The 17,490-nt window shown below is 35.3% G+C and overlaps 1 protein-coding gene across 1 annotated transcript in view; it reads left to right on the top strand.

The window, feature by feature from the left end:
* Positions 1-17,486, top strand: part of LOC106883643 (protein MTSS 1) — a gene marked incomplete at its 3' end in the record, with an annotated part of 307,187 nt that extends 289,701 nt beyond the window's left edge. Inside the window, exons 20-21 of the mRNA XM_052970923.1 lie at positions 9,038-9,166; positions 16,762-17,486. Of these exons, the coding sequence (XP_052826883.1) occupies positions 9,038-9,166; positions 16,762-17,486 (854 nt within the window). The remainder of the gene's footprint in view (positions 1-9,037; positions 9,167-16,761) is intronic.
* Positions 17,487-17,490: the final 4 nt, after the last annotated feature.

Here is a 17,490-nt window from a genome sequence, read left to right as displayed (position 1 = left end):
TCCCCGTAACTTAGCGGTTCGGCAAAAAGTGACCCGATAGAATAAGTACTAGGCTTACAAAGAATAAGTCCTGGGGTTGATTTGATTCGACTAAAGGCGGTGCTCCAGCATGGCCGCAGTCAAATGACTGAAACAAGTAAAAGAGTAAAAGAGTAATATGTGTATATATGTATGTGTGTGTGTATGTATGTATATATATATATATATGTATGTGTGTATATATGCATATGTGTGTGTGTGTGTGTGTGTGTGTATATATATATATATATATATATACACACACACACACACACACACACACACACACACACATAATCTTATCATCCCAAACAGTTTATACTATATTTTCATGGACAAAATTTTTCAACTACTCTTTAGCTATTTCTTTCCATGGTTATGCCTGTTGTTAATCATAAATATCCAAGACCAATCCAAACCTTTTCCTATTTAGTTTGCATTAATCTTTATTCTTGTGGTCATATTTTTGTTCTAGGTTTTCACTGTCCATTCTCATCACATGTCTGTACTAGCAGAGCTAGTTTTGCTAGAACTTAATTCTCCCATCTGCATTTTGTCTGAAAATATCAATTCCTACACAGTGTATACCAAATTCATTTTATCCCTCTTCCTCACATCCGTACAATTTCATATATATATATTTCTTTCTTCCAACATTAATCATCCAGTTTTTTTGTTTTTTTTTACTCATTTAGAGATCAATCATTAAAATGGCATCCAATGAAACATTCCAGGAATATTCAGTATTACCAAAATCATATCAAAGAATCTTGTTTCTTTTTTTTTTTTCTCTCAGTTTAGATCTAGGAAGTATATCAGCTGTTAGCCTGAATGTATTTCATTTTACAGTAATGCTCTTATGTTTTATAATAGTCTATTGTCTCTAAATGCTGGCATCTGAAGTCACATACAACAGAAAGCCATCTGCTTGATTACTGGAGGGGAAAAAATTGGTTCCCTGATTCATCATCATACAACACCTCTTCAGAACTTGGCTTCATTCCACTGTTCAACTCAGAATGAACTCACCTGTTGCACTATCACCTGCTTCTATCTTTCTTTCTGTCTTTACTCTGTTTCTTCCACTAATAGTTACATACAGTCCTTCATTTCAAAGACTCATTCAATAGAATCTTCTTCTCTACCATCTGTTTTCACAACACTCTAACCTCTGGCTTTACAAGCTTTACATTAACTGCAGCAATTGATTTCTTTCTTCAACTGAGAGAATTGGTTCTAATCCAAGAGAATTTGAACCATGCTTTTTTTTTTTTTTCTTTCTTGAAAGAGGGAAATATGAAAAATTCAGGTGAGACTGATGACTTACAAGTCTTTGTTGGATTGTGTATAAAATAAACCTAATTCCATTTCTCACTATCTCAGATTATTTGATGGCATTCATTGTCTACACTAATTAAATACTAAATTTTCAACATCCAACAAACTTTGATTTATTATGTTATTCAATGTAAACACATACTGACCCTAATCCTAATGAATGAATTAATCAATTTATATGTTCGTTTATTTTTCTTACTTTATCTTTGACACTAAGTATCTTAATCATGTTCAAATTTATTTACTATGAAGAATTTAACTTGTAAAATCCTGTTTAGAAATTTTTAAGTCAAAAAATGCCCCTGTTCTGTAATGATTCCAGTACAGAACAGAAATAAATGATAGAGGAAGAGATTAGATTGTTCCCTTTTATTAGAATGTTCCTTGCTTCTTTCAAAATGAATGTAAACAAAGTTAGTACATTTATTTTGATACACGTTTCAGAACTGGCTGACCAATGCAGTTTCTTGCAGTACTGTTCTGAATAGGAAGTTAAAGAGTTAATATAAAAAAAGGTGGGGTCCATCTTGGGAGTCACATTATATTCGGGTGAAATAGTGAGATAGACAGACAGACAGACAAATCTGTGAAAATGAAGATACCAAGAGGCAAAATATCTAGCAACTGATGCATACACTTCAATACCTGCAGTTATGAGACACTGTATGTACAGCAAAGCCATCAAATAGCAGTTGTTAATTTTGTTTGCACTGCTGGTGGTATGTGGTTGTACACACTATTGTTTAAAATTAATTTGATTTGACCCATTTAATACCATCCTACTTGAGTCTGCTCCTGGTTCTGTGATACAAATTTCCTGTTTTTAAAGTAACCTAAATCAAACCCTTCTATCAAAATTTCATGTCAGCTGATGTTCTAAATGCCAGTCTTGGTATCTGTTTTAGCATAGTTTCTTTTTCCCATGTTTAACCCCTTTTCTTACCAAATTCCTGTTGAAATACTCTGCCTTCATTTTCCCCATGGTTCAGTGGTTAAAACATCGGGCTCTCAGTCATGAGGTAGTGAGTTTGATTCCCAGACCAGGCTATACATTGTGTTCTTGAGCAAGACACTTTATTTCATTTAGCTCCAGTTCGCTCAGTTGTAGAAATGAGTTACGACTTCACTGGTGCCAAGCTGCATTGGTCTTTGTCTTTCCTTTGGATAACATCAGTGGTGTGGATAGGGGAGACTGATATACATGGGTGACTGCTAGTCTTCCATAAACAACCTTGCCCAGACTTGTACCTCAGGGGGTAACTTTCTAGGTGCAATCCCATGGTCATTCATGACCGAAAGAACCTTTATTTCAATTAATTTTTAAAAAATCAAGAATTTAGTAAAACAACTTGTGATTATTAAACTGTTTACATGAAATTTTGATAGAAGGTTTGGCTTAGATAGCTTTAAAGCAGACAGAGATAGGTATCAAAAGGGTTAATGTGTTTCAAAATCTGCAGCAATGTCTCTTAAAATATATGTAACTGTAGCTATCTTATAGGTTACATTAAATAAGTAGTTAAAATGTTGCTGGATATGTTGCATTATATTCAAGATTGCATTGTACCCTAACAAATACAGTTTTATGGCTAATGATTAGCAACACTAGGAAGGGGCTGAATGATACTTTTTCATTACGACTCTGATAAGGCTTCCTCTAACACTGAGCAATAGTGTATAGATGCAAATTTGTGCCTTGGTGATTGTGAGAATTGTGTATTTGTGTACATGTATTTTTGATGGTATGGTATGAGTCAAGAAGCAGATGAAAGCTTACACAATATAAACTCCCTGGTGTGATTTCTTAATGAGAAATGTATTTAAATATAGTTGTATGTGTGTGTGTCTGTGTATGTATGTGCAACATATTTCTTATTGGGTGCATTTTCCACACACACATACACACACTCACATGATGCTGATGACTGTCCAATTGTGACCAAAGAAAGCTATCACTGACCACTGACCATGCAAAATGCCAGTAGTGCCCATGCATGATGTTACTGCACCTGCAGTCAGCTTCACCTGGGTTTGCATCTGCAACTTCCATGCTCACCACAGCGCCCTCTATTTCACTGAGCATGGTATAGTTACCTCATCAGCGACTGCACAACCTAAAATTTTAGGTCCAATAAGGCTTGCACAGCACTTCACAAGCTCTTTCCACTCTACCGACATGATCCAGGGACAAGCCAGAGCAAGTTATCCAGTGCCTACAGGGGTTGCAGGTTCAGGAATGTAGGAGCACCATGATATCAAGTACAAGCAAAAGATTACAGAAATGTTCAATGCCATTCACTGCATATCTGATTTTATATCAGAGTGACCTTCTTCTGGAGACATGCTTTAATAAAAGCTGCAAGGGGGGGGGGGGCTCCAGCATGCCAGGCACCAGTCATGCTAGCATGGAAAAGTGAACATTAAAATAATAACGATGATGATAATGATGATGGTTTCTCCCACACTACAATTAAATTTTCAACTTGTCTGTTTGAATAACTTCAGTTTCGTTTGACTTTAGCTTGTTTGAAAATATGGTCTTGGATTATTGGTATTATAATGCCTTCCTTTGTTATGTCATAGAATTCTGGTTCCATTGCATCTTTTATTAGATTTTACCTTTATTTATTAGCACAAGCATTAAAGTAAAGGCATGCTCTGATGGTTATTCCCATCAAGACTGTACCTACATTCGAACCATTTTTTTTTTTACCTTTTTACTAAATATATGTTGATATATGTACACAATCACGCATGTCATCCCTCAGTTATGATTCTCGTTTTGGTGATAAAGTTTCTTAAGATATTGTAGAAAATTTAAACAATTAAATAAGACGAATAAGTTTAAGCATGGCTTAGAGTCACAGGCACAGCCGTGTGGTTAACAAGCTTGCTTTGCCACCACCTAATTTCTGGTTCTCTCCAACACTGCAGCATCGACAGCAAGTGTCTTTCACTATAGTCCTGGGCGATCGAGCCTTGTGAGTGAATATGGCAGACAGAAATTCTGTGGAAGCCTGTTTTATGTATGTGTGTCTTTGTATATGACCGCTGCCACCACTTGACAACCAGTGTTGGTTTGTTTACATCTCACAACTTAGTGGTTAGGCACGGGAGACTGAGAACCAGACTTAAAAGTTAATACTGGGGTCGATTTGTTTGAGTAAAACCCTCCACAGTGGTGTCCCAACTTGGATGCTGTCCAGTGACTGAAACAAGTCAAGGAAGAAATTTTAATTTCATTTTAATGAATAGCAGTTTAAGTAAACTCAAGCATAAAATCCTGAAGATGAACATATTTTACATAAATTATAATATGAAGTGAAATATTTGTTTGGTGTTTTCTTACTCAACAAAAATTTTACTTAACAGAATGCTGACATGAAAATTAAAGTTGTATTATGTGACTTGGTTAGACTTTTAGGCAGGTTTCTCTTCTTTGATCATTGACAAGACAATTGACGAGTCCTTTAACTCCTTGGGGGTCGTCAGGGCACTGCAGTCATGCAGCGTATCTAGGGTGAGAAAGCCTGGCAGAGCCCATCCCTCTCCAGGCTAAACTCATTTTTGTCAGCTGAGTGGATTGGAGCAATGTGAAGTGCTCAAGAACACAATGCATTGGCTAATCCAGGAATCGAAACTGCAATTTTACAATTGTGAGTCCAACACCCCAACCACTTTCATCATGGCTAAGAGCAAATGTATTGAAAGAAAGAGAAATTCTAACTTTGGTTTAATTCTTAATTTTTTTGTTATGAAATATAGATGGATTAATTAAATATAACCATTAGAAATTCCCTCATCTCAACAGTGTGATCCATGACAACATTAAGTAAATATGAAGTAAAAGAAATAACCAAAATCATACATCCTGTTATTCTTTCATATTAGATTTGCTCTTTATATTACACAATAGGCCCCTATTCTGGTAGCATGTTCCTCTACCAGGTCCTGTAGCAGAGGGAATTTAACATGGATACAACCAGGATTCACAACCAATACAGTGATTTATCATGCACCTAGCACATCCATTTCAATTGTAATACTTCCATACACACACACATATATACGAGGAGGCCCAAACTTTCAAGTTCTTTTACAGTGCTTAGACAAACTGAAAGACTACTGTAATAAGTGTGCAAATCTGAGAGGGGAATATGTTGAATAAAGTCATAATTAACTGATCCTCCTTTACTTTCTTTTATCCAAAGTGAGGAACTTTTCAGCACCCCCTCATGCATACATATATATTTCTACTTACTAGAATGGTATAAGAGCTTGACTTGCAGAATTATTTTTAGTCATTTTATAAGTCTGTCTGTGCATCGTTATGTGTAGTTTTTGTCTGTCCCAAATTGTAGTCCCTTGATGTCATCTTAGTCTCTATTAATTTCTCAGTATGAAATGAAAAGCACTGCTGGATGACACTTCAGTTCATTTTCTTTTTTCACTATACTTGTGCTGTCCAACAGAAAATGGTCTAGCTGTGTTATGATACCTGTGCTTGGTATAGTACCGTATTGCTATTATTAAATGTGTACTTTATTTGCTTGCATACTCAGTTGTATGATGTAAGAACTTGACTTTCAGATGGTGCACAAGACAAACATCTGAATGTGTGAGTGTGTATGTTGCAGATTTTAATTATCAATCTTACTGTTTACATAATTAATTATTTCTCCTGTTCAAGATGTTATCTTTGCATATATTATATAAATTGAGAGAAAGAGTCCACTTTCCTTGGATTCCATTTTATCTTATATATATAGATATATATATATATCACTGGAGCTATTTTTGATAAGAATTTCACAAATTTCTAAAAAAAAAAAAACATTTTTAAACGGATCTGTGGCACTATATTTTCAAGTGTTTATATTCATCTTAGGAGCTTTGGTTTTGGAATCTCCGAGTAAAAAATTTTTAGGGGATATAATAAGTTAGGATCTTTGAGAAAATAATGGATTTAGTCATTATGGTGAATCCAAATTAATTTTTATGAACCATTTTAAACTCTTTTTGTTACATTACTGTTGAAATGTGCTGCATTTGTTTCAATAAACTTTGAACAGGGGAAATGTTAGCCTGCTTACCTAGCCAGTGGGGTGAGATCATTTGAAGGCTAAAAACAGTGCAAGGCACATTGTGACCTGTGTTGTTTAACAACCGCTAATAGTCTGGTTGATCACATGATATCTGATAGTAGAAGCTTACAAAGATTAGCAAGTCAATAGCTCTCCCCCTCCACTATGCATGAAAGAGATGGGTTTGCATATTCTGACACTTTATATGGTATTTACCAATATAAGACACATTTTTTTTTTAAATAGTTAAATGTATTTTTTAAAAATGACCCAACAATACAAAGTGGTATCAAAAAGTTCCACGACTATTTATGGCTTGATAAAAAAAATAACTTATTTACCTAAGTTTTAACATCATCTCCTGTGAAATAGTCTCCTTGCACAGCAATACATGGTGCCAGCATTCCTGCCACTTTGGGAATCACCTGGAAGTAGTTTTCCATAAGAAAGTCAAGGACTTTCTGCGATTTGCTCTAGATCTTAACAATGGTGTCAAAATGGCAACTTTTGAGCTGTATTTTCATCTTGGAGAAGAGATGGAAGTTCACAGGTGCTGAATAGGGTGAGTGCGGAAGCAATACCATATTGTTTTTGGCAAGAAACTCATAAGTGAGGAGAGCTCAGTGACAGGGTGCATTGCCGTCATGAAGAATCCAATTCTCCACACTCCACAAATTCAGCCACTTTTGCTGAATATCCTCCCCCAAATGCTTCAAAACATCACAGCAGACCTCTCAATTGATGGACCCTAGGAGACGAATTCTCAATGCACAATACCACATTTCCAGAGGTGATGCTTGTGGCAGGTCTTCCAGGTCGCTCATCATCTTCCAGGGACATTCTTCTGCTTTTGAAGCACTTATGCCATTGCATCATCGCCCAATGCCTCATCGCCGTAAGCTTGTTGAAGCATGCTCAATGTTTCTGTAGCAGACTTCCCAAGTTTAATGCAAAATTTCATGTTGGCTCTTTCTTCCAATTAGCTGTCCATGACAAAATCACAGACGGCAGCATACATGGTATCACAAATTTCACAACTTGTGAAATAAACACAGTGATGTCACTCAGCACACTGCCTCATGAAGGTCACTGCTAGTTCTCACTGTGCATACAACTGTATGCTGCCATCTGTTGGCACACTACTGTATGCTGCCATCTGTTGGCACACTACAGAACTAGTCTGGGAAGTTTTTGATACCATCTGGATGAAAGACTTCAGCTGGATGAACTTAAGTCCACACAGCACAATGATTGTCACTAATAATAAAATATTGCTTTCAAATTTTGGCACAAAGCCAGCAATTTCAGGAGAGGAGTAGATCAATTAGATATACCCCACTGCTCAACTGGTACCTATTTTATCAGCCTGGTGTGCAAACAATTCTGCCGGCTCACCACCTTTCTAAATGATAAAACATTGAAAGCAAGTCAAAATATCACAGTCTGATAGTTCAAATTCAGGAAAACTTGCTTATAGCAGGCCAGTAGTTTATGTGTTGCGGTCACATTATCTCTCTAGATCTCCCACTATACATAACTTGCACCGGATATACGTCTTGCATGTAAAAAACATTGAAGAATTCCAAAGTTCTCTAAATCTTCACATCTACATATTGTTTTAGGTTCTTTGTTTTCATGGGTTTTTTTATTGGTTTAAATCCTAAAATTCTTAGGGTTGTTTCTCCTCATTACTATTACAACCACATCTGCCTCATCAACATACATTTTCCAAATACTGTCAACTCTGTCTGTCTGTGGTGTGTGTGTGTGTGTGTGTCTTTCTATGTGCGAGTGTGTGTGTGAGCATACAGAGTCTAAGGGAGATAATTGTGAGCAGATTTAGTTATTTTTAAACGTCTTGACATATATATGCCCGCTATTCTCTTCCTTTTGTTATTTTTGATAAACCACTTTTACTAATTGGGATTTTAGTGTTTTCTGTTATTTCCATCATTAGTATATTACTAAATTGATTCTGGAACATAGCTTAAGGTTACTAAATCCATTGAATGCTACTATTATCTCCCCATGATTCCATTAAAATGATTACTAAATAAGTTGTACCATGATCTAAAACTGTATGTTGAAACTGAAGCAATAAAAATAACATCACAGGAAAACCATTATAACAGTCTAAAGACACAGTATATTTCCATCGCACAACTGGAAAATGGGTCACTAATGCAGTGAAACTGTGTGAATGACAAGGTTTGCAGTTGTACTATGAAAATTTTGATGCTTCAGTCCATGAATGGAAAATGGAAATTTTGCTGTCTTCATGTGTATGTCTTTAGATAGCTATATAATGGTTCTTGCATAATGTAATTTAATTGCTTGATGTTTTTTTTATCTTTATTACTACTACTATAATTCCATCTGTTTTGGGGTTTTTTGGGGTTTTTTTCTTTTCGGTCGGGAAATGTTTATTTCTGTTATTCTTTAAGTACTAGTAATATTCATGATTGCAGTCTGAACAATTTGCATTGTGATTACTAAATTCCTTGCTACTACTACTTCTACTACTGTTCTTTTTTTCACTGTGGCTGCATGCTCTTATAGTTTAGCCTGATTTTTGTTCAATTCCTGTTTGTTTACAGACCTTGATCTAACGCCCACGGAGGGCAGCTGTGACTGCGACAAATACTTCACCATTCCTCGTAACAACAGCGATATGGTCAGTGCCTACAAGGCCGAGGTGGTAAATAAGCGGCCTGCATCCACGGCAGGTGTGTTTTACTATTTCAGGAAAGTTTCTGTATCATTCGTCACTCAGCAATGTCAATTTGTCAATTGATATTTCTCCAAAAAAAAAAAAAAGACAAAAAACGAAAATAATAGAAAGAATGATTCACCGTACCTGATGTTGGCACCTCTGTAACCTTTTGATTCCCTACTTTCGTTTGTTTTAGTTGTTTGTTACTTGCAGCCTTATGTAATAACCATTATTTGTGTGTAGGTATATATATATGTATGGATATGTGTGTATATCTATATATGTTTATATATATCTACATATGTTTATATGTATGTATATATATATATATATATATATATATATATGTTTATAATGTATGTATATATATGTATGTTTATATATATATGTGTATATGTATGTATATATGTTTATATATTTGTGTGTGTGTGTATATATATATATGTATGTATATATATATATACACAGTGTCTTCTACTAATGGAACATATATAGTTTCTAATACACATATATGATAATTACAAGTGTGTGTCTCCTTATTATAAGACTCTGTGTGTATGTGTATATATATATATATATATATATACACACACACACACATACACACACATATATTTATGCAAAGACAATGACTTTCACAAAACTGCATCCTATGAAAGGGATTGAGACTAGATTTGTAAAATTCATTGTGACTTTTGTTCTTTTTTTTCTTTTTCTTGAAAATATATCTGCTCTGCATTAATTCGTTAATGGTGTGAATATTTTACTCAAATTGTAATTTTCCTCTTCCTTTGAACAAAAACATACAACTATTAGCATATAAGTATGTATATATATGTCTTTGTAGATATATATATATATATATATAGTTGCATGTTTTTGTTCAAAATAGTCAAAATAGGGGGAAATCCATATGCATATATGGAAGACAATGGGCTTAAAATTTTTGTTATTTAGTCGTGTCAGAAAACTTTAAGACCATTGTTTTAGCAGACCAATTTTTTTTTGCATATCTGTCATTTCATTTTTTTTTTTTTTTTTGTATTTACTATCAGTACAATAATTATTCATAACATTACTTTCTATATTGTTACTTCACAATTTATATGTTTAGTGTTGCTGATTGTCAGTCAGAAGACAGACCTCAATACTATGGTAGAGATTAACGTCTTGTTTTTTTTTTGTTTTTTTTTCCGATTAAGTTAATCACTTTTTGCCTGTACACCTGTGGGGTCATCAGGCAAGTCATAGCTTACCTCATGACCCTGTGAACAGACAAAACTCCAGGGTAGCAACAGACAGACACTACAAATAGATATACTTACATTAATGAAGAATAAACTAACAGGAGTTTAGTAATCACTTTTATTAGCTTATGGCTGTTTCTGGTTAAGTTAAAAACCACCACAAACATTTCTCCCACCAAACAAGTTAAAAATAACATTTCTTTTCTGTACACTTCATGAACACATTTTGCTCTGATATAATTTGCATATTAGCTACTGCAGCTCTTAAACATCATTTCATCTTGCAATCTCCATGCATGCAGCGCACATGTAATCATTTCAAATTCATTAACAGTAGAGCTTCATTGAAATAATGCAAGGAAACTAAAGATATGATATGCTGTAAATTAGCTACCTGCCATCTAATCTAACTTGACTTTCTAATGAATCCTATCAAGACAGTTGAAATAAGTCAAGTACCAGGCACAAAGCTTTCACCATATGGAAGTCCTCCAAGACAGCAAGCTAGCAGAAACGTTAGCATGCCAGGCAAAATGCTTAGCAGTATTTCATCTGTCTTTGTTCTGAGTTCAAATTCCACCGAGGTCGACTTTGCCTTTCATCCTTTCAGGGCTGATAAATTAAGTACCAGTTGCACACTGGGGTTAATCTAATCGACTGGCCCCCTCCCCCAAAATTTCAGGCCTTGTGCCTAGAGTAGAAAAGAATATGGAAGTCCTCCATATATTTTTCAGCTAATAAAATATCATACACCATTAAGGCAGTGAGCTGGGGGAATTGTTAGCATGCTGGGCATAATGCTTAGCAGCATTTCATCTGTCTATGTTCTGTATTCAAATTCTGCCAAGGTTAACTTTGCCTTTCATCCTTTTGGGGTCAGTAAAATAAATACCAGTTGAACACTGGGCAGTCAACATAATTGACTTAACTCCTTCTGAAATTGCTGACTTTGTGCCAGAATTTGAAATTAATTTATTGTGCACTATTATTAATTTACTATCCATTTTTCCACACCTGCATGGATCAGATGGAATATTGGTTGAAGCAGATAGCAGTTTTACTATGGTCAGTTGTCCTTGTTACCAGCCCTCATCCAATTTCAAGCAAGGTGGTCAGACATATTTTCACAGAGGAATGGAAACAATTAACACCACTTGTGCTATGGTAACACTTGTTTACAACCATTGTGTGATGTCAAGGCAAGGAGACACACAAAATATATATGTATATATATTATACAATGGGTTTCTTACAGTTTCTGTTTAATACACTCACAAGAATTTGGCTAACTGAGGGCTATAGTAAGACAGTTACCCATGGTGCCATGCTGTGGAACTGATCCTGAAATCTTAACTACTTGGCCATGCCTGCATTTATGTTCTCAGTCTTAGAATTCCAATACTCTTTACTCTTTTATTTGTTTCAGTCTTTTGACTACAGCCATGCTGGAGCACCACCTTTAGTCAAACAAATCAACCCCAGGACTTATTCTTTGTAAGCCTTGTACTTATTCTATCGGTTTCTTTTGGAGAACTGCTAAGTTACAGGGGCATAAAAACACCAACATCGGTTGTCAAGTGATGGTGGGGAGACAAACACAGACACAAATGCACACATATACATACATACTAACATATATATATATATATATATATATATATGATGGTCTTCTTTTAGTTTCCAATCTACGAAATCCACTCATAAGGCTTTGGTTGGCCCAAAGCTATAATAGAAGGCACTTTCCCAAGGTGTTACGCAGTGGGACTGAACCTGGAACCATGTGCTTGGGAAGCAAACTTCTTACTACACACCCACTCCTGCAGTTTTTTTGTTTTTTTTAAATTTAAATCCTTTTAAAAGAAGCTTAAATCTTTGTTATTAGCAACAATTTATCAACTAGTTTCCATCTTCCAGAAAACCCACTTCATTGCTCTGGCATTTCACAAATCACAGCATAATTACATTTTGGCCTCCATCGTGATACCTCACAGAATAAAGCTTGTTGGTGACCTTCACCTTCACAGCTTTCTAACTTACTTCTCCCTTCAGTGTCTCTTTCGTGCTTGTTACTTTTACTTTCAGCATCTCTCCAGTGGTTGTTACTGTCTTTTGCTTTCACCATCATCTAAGAGCATATGACTGACCTTCACCTTCTTTTCTCTAGCATTTGTCACTGACCTTAACCTCCATTTGTCACTAACTTTCACTTTCATTTCTCTAGCATTTGTCACTGATCTTCATTTTCATTGTTCCAGCACTAGTTCCTAACCTTCCCTTTCATCTCCCCAGTGCTTACTATCAACATCTCCAAAGCACATTACATCATGAAGCATAGATACCTGGGGTAACTAGTAATACACCTCCATACACCCATACAACACCAATGGTACACTTCTAAACACCCAGACACCACCAGTTAACCCATGTATACAGCCATACATCACCAATGATAGACCTCTCTCTCTCTCTCTCTCCTTTAATTCTTTTTGACTCCATGTGAAGCATAGGACTTGGACAAGATATCTCCATCTGTCTCGATCTCTGGTAATGGATTGCAGTTGTAGTGGTCTTTCACTACTACAACTTCTGTAGACATTCTCCTTGTTGATTTTGGTCTGCCTTGGGGTCTGGTTCTGAGCAGGTCCTGTTGTTCCTTGTTCTCGATCATCTGGTTGTCCTTGATGCAAGACAGTTGCTCCGCATTGTAGCTTCCTTTCTGCTTACACTACATTGCTTCATATGCAGTCTCTGAGGATTACTTCCCCTTACCAAGACTAGTTTCAACAGCCATGTAGATAGAAATTTGATAGTGATGCACTGTTAACCCTATGCTTACCACCCTCCTCCTTTTTCAACCATGCTTGAGAACAGCTATGGTGGGGTTAGACCTCTATATATAGCACGTATTTTCACTTTCATATATCAAATAAATTTATCATATAATAGTATTTAGTCCATATCATGATAATAACGCTAAACAAGGAAACTTTTTTTTTTTTTTTACTTAAAAATGTTTTTAAAAAATGAATGTTCTCTCTTTTTTCTCTGAAATCATTTTGTTTTAACTAAGTTCTAATGTAAATGAACAATTTTTAATGCAAATATTTACCTTTTTGCATAAGGCTGTCATGTTTTATAAAAACTTGTAACTCCCATTGTTTTTGCTTTTTTTTCTCTCTCCTGTATCCTAATCATGGTTTATTGTGCTGGCTTTTTTTTTCCTTTTGTGTGTGTTTACTGTTTCAATTTAAACACGTTTTTTATATGCTTTTACCCAAGCAATAAGCATGATTCAATGCTTTTGTCCTTTCATTTTGTTCCATTTTGTTGGTTTTTTCTTCCATGTTTCCACATTAACTTTTAACCCTCCAACATTTTTCTATTACCATTTAGACTTTCATGCTTTTTCACAGCTTTTTTTTATTTATCCCATCACTACCACCACCAATTGTTTTATTAACTTTACTCACAGGTTTTTTATTTGATAAACCACCAGGGAAGTAAAGTGGTTAACCAAGTTAGCATTCTGTTAGGTTTCAGCACTATTTAACAATCAAAAATTGAAAAACAAAAGTTTTGGCATGGATTTGACAGAAGCTAGCCAACCTGAGAGCTGTCCAGGCTCCAATTGTCAGTTTCGGCATGGTTTCTATGGTTCGATGCCTTTCTTAATACCAACCACTCTACAGAGTGTGCTGGGTGCTTTCTACATGCTACCAGCACAGGTGCCTCCCATGTGTTACTGGCACAAGTGCAGTTCATGTAGCACAGGCATGAGTGCAGAAGGAATTTTGCTCCATTTCACACAGCAGTTTCAATTGAACTTTGTGATGTTCTTAAATATCTGTAAAGCTTAAAGTAGTTTACTCTAAATTTGATTGTTTCTTCAATAATTAACCCAAAAATGTTGTGCTGATCAACATTTGTTATTTTTAGAAATATCCTAATTAACAACTAAATAATGATTTTGTATGTTCAATCCTTAACATACAAGCAATATACAAAACAATACTAATGAGGTGAAACCACTTTATTTGCTTGATTTTGCAGCTAATTTTTTTATCTCCTTATAGTTTCTAGAGATCATGTGATGTCTATGTACACTCCCAATGTTGCCACCTGTTGATAATCACCCCTCACTTTTACAAAAAACGATTTAGATATTTAAATGTGTTTTTTGTTTGTTTTTCTATAAATGTCTATTTGCACATTTTTTTTTTGTATTGATTTTGAATTTAGATTAAATTCAATAAATGTTGTATGACTAATTACTAACATTAACCTTTTTTAATATATATATATATATATATATATATTCAAATCTTTTATTGTAATTCATTTATATTGAGTGTGATAAACAAATGAAACAAAAGTTGCTTATTCACTGATATTTCAGTCAATACTTTGGGCCATTCTTACCAGTTTTGTGACTGCAAAGATATCAATTTCTTATTAATTAGACAGCTTCATCAGTTAAATCATTTTCCTAATGTGAAGACAATTATCAATATCTAGAACACCATTCCAGTTCCCTGTTTCAGTTATGCCTTAATATTTATTACTCAAATAATCTCTTCATCTTTGATTTCTGCTACAGTTTTGACGTACATAGGTTCCTTTCTTAATGTACGAAGACAAAAATAAGATTAATAATCAATAATTACTAATTACAAAAAAGAAAAAAAACAGTTGTTCTTCAAGTAATATGACTAACAGATTCAGTACTTGTTGAAATAACAATGTCTGGCTTATTTATCAACTTGATAATCTCTGAACTATGATAGATACAAATATATAATCATTCAACAAAATACAACCAGTTTCTTCTCAACCCTTTAGCATTTAATCCAGCCATAATATTCTATCTGTTTTATGTTAAAACTGACCAGATCCAACCTCTTATGCCTGTGCTGCAATGTCATTCTAAAAATATACAAACTCATCATTGAAATCTTCAAGGTACAAAATAATGCATGATTAATTCAAAACAGTGGGAATAAACAAGCATTATGCTTGACAAAGAATTCTGAATGCTAAAGTGATGTAAGCTAACTTTATACCCCAATATGTAAAAGAAAACCATCTTAAAGGACATGTTAAGAATATAATTTATAATCTTTGTATTCGTTACTTATTAAAAAGGTAGTGAGCTGGTGCAATCATTAGTGCATTGAAAAAATTGCTTAGCACCATTTCCTCTGTCTGGCTCTTTATGTTCTAAGTTCAAACTCTGCCAAAGTCAACTTTACCGTTCATCCTTCTGAGGTTAATAAAATGAAGTACCAGTCAAATATTGAAGTCATTTTAATCAACTTGTCCCCCCCCCCTCCTCTCAAAATTGCTGGGCTTATGCGAGTGGTTGGCGTTAGGAAGGGCATCCAGCTGTAGAAACTCTGCCAAATTAGACTGGAGCCTGGTGTTGCCATCCGGTTTCACCAGTCCTCAGTCAAATCGTCCAACCCATGCTAGCATGGAAAGCGGACGTTAAACGATGATGATGATGATGCTGATGATGATGCTAAAATTAGAAAGAATTAGTAATTAGAAGTATTATTGTTAAACTTACAAGCTTCAGTCATGAAGTGGCAATTAAAGCGGACAATTAAAGCGGACAATTAAAGCCCTCATCATTATTACTGTACAAGAAGATTGAAGAAACAGGGTATTACAAATATCCTAGTGATTGGCTATTCTCTTGAAGGCAAGAAGATATTTCACATTTCAGTCCCTAACAAGTTATTGGTGCTTTAAAAAGCTCAGGTGACCCTGACAATAGAACAAATCACCATCCTAAAGCATTCCTTCAGGACACCAAGACTATTCTCTGCAAATGGAAATGAATCTCGGGAATACTAAGAAGTCTGGAGAACCTAATTTCAACAAATTAATAAGTATTAGAATTGACCATTATCTTGGATTCTTCAATCCTGATCGAATATTTTTATTAACCCTAATATTTTAAAATTATCATTAATTAAGCATTTAACTTCAAACTATTTTGCATTGGCATTTAATTAGTTGGTTAATAATTAACATAACTGTGTTTATTAATGCTTATTGTGTAGAATTTTTTTTTTTTTTTTTGAAAAATTTAACTTACTAATATTATGTTCATGGTTCTGTTGTAAGCTTTCAATATTTCTCAATATATTTATTTCAATCTTATTGTATATCTCCTCTCCATAATTTGATCTCTGTTTCCTAACAATTTGTTCTCTCTCTGACCTTTTACAGCTGAAGAATTCATTTCTTTGTTAGGTTGTTAGATTTTATTTTGTCTTTTTTTTGTTCTCCCCCATAATGAAAATATTGCCTAATATTCTTAATCTGATTTCTAATACATTTCACTTTCTTGTTGTAGGTTTACCTGTATCAAAACCACCAGCTTCTGGTTCCTCACGACGTACAAGCGGTTCTAAGCCCCCGCCTCCAGTGAGAAGATCATCATCTGTGTCTACTGGTTCTGTAGGACTACCTCCTGTCCTTCACAAGCTGCGTTCATCTCCATCGAAGCAAGGTCTGCCAGCATCAGGTCCACAAGCACAGCAACAGCAGCCTGCGCCCCAGCAAATGGCGCCGCCTCAACAATCCCCTATTTCTCATCAGACGTTACTGAGACATCCCAAGCCACCAATTCCTACTCAACAACAGCCTCCCCCGTTATCTCCAGCATCACCTAAATCTGTGAAATTGTCTCAGCCAGACCATTCTATGCAACATTCTCCTGGAACAAAGCACAGAAGACACTTGAGTGGCACTGACAGCCCTCCCAATCCTATGATATTGAGAGATGGTGACAGTGGGATCATCACAGGAGGTCTTGGCATACATCTATCCTCGGCACGGACAAGTAATAATAAAGTAGTTGTTGAGTATGCTGTTCCAGAAGTCTCCAAGCCCCTGAAAGCACCTATCACAGCAACCAAATCAGCAGCTTCAAGCTCGGGGTCAGCCACCCCCACAGCAGAAGGCTCCCCACATACATCTGTACGAAGGTCTAGTGTTATAGATACTTACAGTTCTAACTACGCTGCTCTCAGGTCAGAGAGGCGTGGAGATAAACCCACGCAGAAGGAGGACGGGGGAGGAG

This window comes from Octopus bimaculoides, chromosome 9, assembly GCF_001194135.2.
Source record: "Octopus bimaculoides isolate UCB-OBI-ISO-001 chromosome 9, ASM119413v2, whole genome shotgun sequence".
NCBI classification, from domain to species: Eukaryota; Metazoa; Mollusca; class Cephalopoda; order Octopoda; family Octopodidae; genus Octopus; species Octopus bimaculoides.
The sequence above is the reverse complement of the archived record's forward strand: the minus strand, read 5'-3'. Positions and strand labels throughout refer to the sequence as shown.